This window comes from Sus scrofa, chromosome 1 (genome assembly GCF_000003025.6).
Source record: "Sus scrofa isolate TJ Tabasco breed Duroc chromosome 1, Sscrofa11.1, whole genome shotgun sequence".
Taxonomy (NCBI): Eukaryota; Metazoa; Chordata; class Mammalia; order Artiodactyla; family Suidae; genus Sus; species Sus scrofa.
The window spans coordinates 194,374,639-194,381,602 of record NC_010443.5 but is presented as its reverse complement, the minus strand read 5'-3'; the positions used below and the strand labels follow the sequence as shown (position 1 = coordinate 194,381,602).

At 36.0% G+C, this 6,964-nt stretch overlaps 1 protein-coding gene across 2 annotated transcripts in view; it reads right to left on the bottom strand.

Moving 5' to 3' along the window:
- SGPP1 (sphingosine-1-phosphate phosphatase 1) overlaps positions 693-6,964 on the bottom strand; it is a 28,940-nt gene continuing 22,668 nt past the window's right edge. For both annotated transcript variants that reach the window (XM_013993487.2, XM_003353501.4), the window contains one exon: positions 693-3,128. In XM_013993487.2, the coding sequence (XP_013848941.2) occupies positions 2,577-3,128 (552 nt within the window). In that variant the 3' untranslated portion in view covers positions 693-2,576. The remainder of the gene's footprint in view (positions 3,129-6,964) is intronic.

The following is a 6,964-nucleotide window of genomic DNA, read 5'->3' as shown; positions in this document are numbered from 1 at the left end:
TTGTTTTTGGCCACCCTGGAGCTCCTGGGCCAGGGATCAGATCAGAATTGCAGTTGGAACTTTCTCTGCAGCTGCAGCAATTCTGAACCCTTAACCTGCTGACAGGCCAGGGAGCAAATGTGCATCCCTGTGCTCCAGAAACGCTATTGATGCTGTTGTGCCACAGTGGGAACTCCTGAAACGTATTTTATGCATAATTTTTGTTTTCTTTTTTTTTTTTAGGGCCATGCCTGTGGCATACAGAAGTTCCCAGGCCAGGGGTGGAATCAGAGCCTTAGCTGCCAGCCTTTGCCTCAGCCATGCCAGATCTGAGCTGCCCCTGTGACCTATGCTGCATCTTGCAGCCATGCTGGATCCTTAACCCACTAAGCAAAGCTGGGGATTGAACCCACATCCTCGTGGATACTAGTCAGGTTCTTAACCCACTAAACCACAATGGGAACTCCTATGCATAAGTTTTTAAAATAAAGTTATGACACTTTTCACTAAAAGTACAATGTCAGAATGGTCATAAAGAGAGCCCAAAGTCCATCTGAACCTTAAAGAATTTCTTCAGTGTCTTCTCTTACTAAAAACAGTATTTACTTTGAATAAAATGCTTCACAGGAAAAGACTGCTAGAGTGAAAATCCTAGATATTTATAAATTTCTACCAGATAATATGGAAACAAATGCAGAGAAGACAAAACACCCTTCAGTCTTGAATTTGGCTTTTATTTCAAAATACATTTAGCATGGAACTATCATTGGACAGAAAATAATAAATCACAAAGAAATGGAATAGTTTCAAATACCTTTTAAGCTAGGTATAAAAATTAATAAGAGAGCATATACCCCAAATTATGGGAAATGTTCCCTAAAATTCGATTCATTAAACACATTCGGAAGAAAAGTTCCTCGCATATTTTCCAACGTACCAATATGTCCCTAAGTGCCTTGGTTTCATTTTAGCTAATAGGTAATGGTCTAAAATTTACTTAAAACTATCAGATGCACTATTGGTAAAAATTACCATGTCCCTAAATTTTTAATCAGAATTATAAAAATATGAGCTCAAATAGTTATGCTGCCCAAAATAGAAACATCTTAAGTTGATACCTCTGGATAATCAGACAGATATTGCACTAAGTCAGTAATTCCATACCTGATGCTCATTTACATGGAAAGTTAATTCTCTTCTTTATGGAAAACTGACTACAAATAAACTTAATGTTAACCTAATTACAGTTACACTTCAAAATATAAAGGCACAGACAGAATAAAGAATAGCTTAATACTTACACTCAAATTTTCCACCATGAAAATAAAAAGGTGAAAACAACAATAGCCTCTAAAGTACTGATACTTTTAAATTTTATAATTTATCTTAAGTATCTAATTAATGGGTATTAAAAGTTAACACTGCTAAATCCAATCCTTTCTAAATAATTTAGAAAAATGGTTTGTTTACATATGAAACATGTGCATTGTCCATCTACAAAGTTCAAGAATTTCCATTCATTGGAAATATCTACCAGCAGTATAAATGATCAAGACAATTTACCAAAAATATATCTTGTTCCTATAACTTACAATGCACAGAAAAATACCTACAAAAATGGAAATATTTATCCATTTAGGTTCCCAATAAGTGAGAAAGTTTAGCCCATTCCACATTTCTTTCTAAACAAAGGCTAAAGAATTGAAGATGGTTTACTTGTAGCCCTGTTAGCTTGACAGATATTTTTTTTAAATATTTGTCTGATTATATGTAACTGAAAATAAAGTTTGCGTCTCATTTTTAATATCACAGTATACATGGCATTTAATTCAGCAACAGAAAGGCACAATTAGCAAGCAATAAAATTCAGTACCTGATTTATTAAACTAATATGCACAACAACTGCAAACAAAGTACATTCAACACAGTGTACAGAACTGGGTGGGGGTGGGGGAAATCCAAAAACTAATTTTTCTGAAAATTTGGTCCATTAAAAATGCCTCCCATGTTCAACATCATGGGTAACATGAAAGGTGATGGCAGTGTAAAAGGAGGCAGTAAATCAATGTGGTAAAATATGAATTCTGGTCTAGTAATTAGCAGTTTGATTGGGAAAAGGCTCCCATAGTAGATAAACATTAAATATATCTGTTAATAACATACCTGTATTAAGTCCAAATACACAGGCACAACTGTTTGCATATTATTTTTGATTTTATAATACACTCCCAAGGTTAGAAAAAACTTAGGTATATTATTTTATATATAACATATATTAGATGACATAATTATATATTATATCTTTAATATATATTATATATAACTTGAATCCATAACAGCACAAAACTCTCCAAATATTACATGAGCATTCCAAGTGGATACTTAATCATTTTTTCAGTGTTGAAATAGCTCAGCTCACCCAAAACAATAACTGGATGTGCAATGATAAAATGCACTGACTCTTGTGAATTTACTTAAATAGTTATTTAAGTTAAATTCCTGCAAAAGCCTAACTCTGATTTGGCTTTTAACTAGAATATAGTTCTAGATATCAGTAACTGATACCTTCCTTTATTATTATAAACAGTATTTCTCCATCAAGAGATACCAATAAAGAAAAATAAGTAAGGAACCAAAAATGTGATAGAGAAACCGACCATTCCATAGGTAATATACCGATAAGGAAGTTCAACTTCCATGTGCTGTCTTGCTTTTCGAACATCATCACATGGTATATTGAAGATTTTACAGGCTAAGGGAATAGTGATCCTTTTCATTATATCTCTGACTACTAGTACAAATACCATCCCTATGAGGATCCGCAATATGGCTTTTCCCAGAAGAGTCACAGAAATGGGGGGCCTAGCTAAAGGTAAAATATCCAGAGGTGGATCTAATGTTAGACCCATTTTATAGGTAAAATGAGATCCACATGCAATTCCAGCACCACTTCCTAGAATCTCAGCTGTGTCTCCACGGGATGTACTCCAGGTGTCAAGAGTGAAAGAAAAGATCCCCAATGCTAAATGAAGCCCGATGATTATTAGAGGAGCATATTTGTGAGTTTGGTTGAAGTTGTCAATCAGGTCCACAAATGGATAGAAGATAGCTAATATTAAAATGGTATATAGGAATCCAGCAATGACATCCTGAGAAAAGAGAAAATTGGGGTTATTTAGTATAATACTATTTTTGGCATTGAAAGAAATACATATATTCACATTATAAATGTTAATAAATAAAAATTTTTAAAGTATGTTACATCCTTAAACTCTAGTAACACATATAATACATGCTAAAACTGTTCTAATATAAAAAGATTTCTTGATAATAATCATTATTTTTATAGTTCTTCCCTTTTACAAATTAATATATATATATTCTATATACCAATTTATATTCAAATCCTAAACAATAAATTATGCTTAAACTATGTAGTTGTATTTCTGGGAAAAACAATATGCAGCTGACCCTTGAACAACCAGATTTGAACTATGTGGAGGACTATGGTCCCTGGTGGGTTGAATCTGAGGATGCACAACCCCTGATCTGGAGGAACTGCGAATATGGAGGAACTAAGCATATGGAGAGGAGACTACAGTTGTAGGTTGATTTTTGACTGTGCTAGGTGACCTCCATGTTAATTAAGGATCAACTGTACTTATTTTTCAAAGATTTCATCTTCATGCATTTAATCAAATAATCATGTAATTCAAGAGGATACAAAGCCTATTTTTCCTTTTCCCATTCATTCATTTATTCACTGAACAAATACTTACTGAGGACCTACGTGTGCCTGACACTATTTTAGGGGCTGAGGATACATTGCTTAAAAAATAAGAAGATTCCAGAGTTCCCATCGTGGCACAGCAGAAATGAATCCGACTAGGAACCCTGGCCTCACTCATGGGTTAATGATCCCACGTTGCCCGTGAGCTGTGGTATAGGTTGGAGACGTGGCTCGGATCTGGTGTTTCCGTGGCTGCCCCGATTAGACCCCTAGCCTGGGAACCTCCACATGCTGCGGGTGCAGCCCTAAAAAAAAAAAAGAAAGAAAGAAAGAAAGAAAAACAAAAAACAGAAGATTTTTACTGCCATAGAGCTTACATTTTAGTGGGGATGATGAGACAGTAACCTCGTGAGTAAAAATATAGATAAATATTACAATGGCAGGTTGTGTTATGGAGACGCTAACACAAGACAATAGGATATGATCAAAGACCTTATTAGAGTGATTAGGGAAACCTGTCTGAGGAGGTTACACCTGAACAGAGAGATCTTATTCCAAAACAGTCAGCCCTGTCTTTGGACAGGAAAAGTGTTCCAGGTAGAGGGATACCAAGTGCCAAAGCCTTGAGGCAGAAAAGAACCTAGTGAGTTCAAGGTGAGAGAAATCCAGTGTGGCTCCAAACAGTGAGAAAGACAGATGTGCTATGAGATCAAAGAGGTAGGTAGTGGTCAGATCACACAGGGAGGGCCCTTGTAGGTTAGGTACAAGGTCAAAAGTGGTAGTGAGCCACTTAGTGAATGATTCCCAAGTAGGAGTGTAATAAAACCTGCTGTCTGTAAAAGAACACTCCATCTGCTGTGTAGAGACTGGATTACAGGGTAAAGTATGGAAGAAAGGAGACCACTGGAGGCTACTGGTAGTGGTTCATTCTAGATATAGTCCATATGAAGAGAAGTACATAGATGGATTTAGTAAAATATTTTAAAATCAGAGTTGACTAACCACACTGGTGATGATATGAATGTAAGAGAGAAAAGAAAAAGGGATTAAAAAAATGACACCTAGTTTTAGGCACAAACAACTGGATAGATGATAGAAGATAGTTTACTGGAAGAAATAAAGCTATTATTAAAGAAACTTTCCTTTCTGAATCATTCCTGACATACACAATCTCTATTATCTACTCTGTCACTAAAAGAATTCATCAGAAGAGTTGCTTATATTCACTGCCTCCACTTCCTTACTTCCTATTTTTTCCTAAACTCATCACTATACTGAAACCACTCTTTTCATGAATATTAATGACCTTTATGCTGGCAAAAACGATGGTTACTTCTCAACAGCACTCAATACAGTTAAGCAACAGGCTAGTTGCTTAATTAATGTTTTTCTGTCCTAAAGTTTTTATTATGTAATATCAGATACATAGAAAAAGATATGTAGTGTATATATAAAATTATAAAACAAATATCACTACCCAGAAAAAGAACTATAATATTACTGGTACTCTGAATCTATTGTTACTCTGTTTCCTAGTTCTATCACTCTGCACAGAAACTTGGGTATTGGCTGAATAAATCGCTGCTTTTAAAAACTGTTTTATCACATATCTCCAAAAAAAAAAAATTACCTAGTTTTGCTTCTCTTTGAGCTTTAAAAAATGTTAAGACAGTGTGCCATCTCCTTTGATTTGCTTTTTACACTTAACATTGAGTTTTTAAGATTCAGCCATCATGTGTAGTTACACAATCTGTAATATTTTGACGTGTAATTATACAATTTTCCCATTTTCCTAGCGATGGTCATTTAGGTTGTTTTCAGGCTTTGGATAGTTCACTGGTTGTGGTTAAGCCTGAATGCTTTCTTAATTGGTATATATTTAGGCCAACCAGTAATATTATGAACAAGGCTATCGTGTTCTTTCTTTTGATAATCCTGGTGTGAGTCTACAAAAGTTTCTTTCAGACATATGCCTAGGAATGGAATGGTAGAATTGTAGGATATGTGTATGTTCAATTTTAAAATACAATAAAGGAGTTCCCTTGTGGCTCAGTGGGTTAAGAACCTGACTAGTATCCATGAGGATGCAGGTTCAATCCCTGGCCTTGCTCAGTGGGTTAAGGATCCTATGTTGCTGTGAGCTGTGGTGTAAGTCGCAGACACAGCTTGGATCCCACATTGGTGTGGCTGTTGTGTAGGCTAGAAGCTATGGCTCTGATTCAAGCCCGAGCCTGGGAATTTCCATATGCTGTAGGTGCAGCCCTAAAAAGAAAAAAAACAAAGAAGACAAAAACAGAGTTCCCTTTATGGCTTAGCAGTTAATGAACCCACCTAGGATCTATGAGGATACAGGTTCAATCCCTCACCTTGCTCAGTGGGGTAAGGATCTGGCATGACCAATACCTGTGATGTAGGTTGCTGACGTGGTGTAGGTTGCCAACATGGCTCAGATCCCATGTTGCTGTTGCTGTTGCTGTGGCTGTGGCGTAGGCTGGCAGCTGTAACTCTAAATCGACTCCTAGCCTGGGAACCTCCATATGCTGTGGGTGCAGCCCTAAAAAACAAAAAACAAAACCATACAAAAAAGAAAACAATAAAAAATTTCCAAAATGTTTATAGAAATTTTCATTCCATTAGTTTTTGGTATTACTTGATTTTTAATTTGCATTTCCAATTATTAATTAGGCATCATTTCATAAGTTTTTACTGTAATTAGACAAAGATCCCACAAGTGAACCAAAAAAATCTGACTGTACTTTCAGATATGGTCAAATTATGTAACTGTCAAATCCTTTTTTGTTTTTTTATTTTTTGCTTTTTAGGGGCTCACCCGCAGGCATATGGAACTTCCCAGACTAGGAATCAAATCAGCTGGCACAGCAATGCAGGATCCAGGCTGCGTCTGTAACCTACACCACAGTTCATAGCAATGCTGAATCCTTAACCCACTTAGTGTGGACAGGGATCAAACCCACATCCTCATGGCTACTAGTCCAGTTCATTACCACTGAGCCACAACAGGAACTCCACAAATCTTTATTCCTCATGTGTTATACACCTAACTGCCAAACAATTTTACTATATGTTGCCTTTGTTTGCTATCTTACTTCCCCACCTTGTAATTAATAGCACAAGTCTTGGGGAATAAGCGTGGGATTTTGACCATTAAGACAGAAACTGTTGCTTTATTTTTTATTTAAATTTTATGGCTGGGAGTTCCTGTTGTGGCTCAGTGAGTTAAAAGTCCGACTAGTA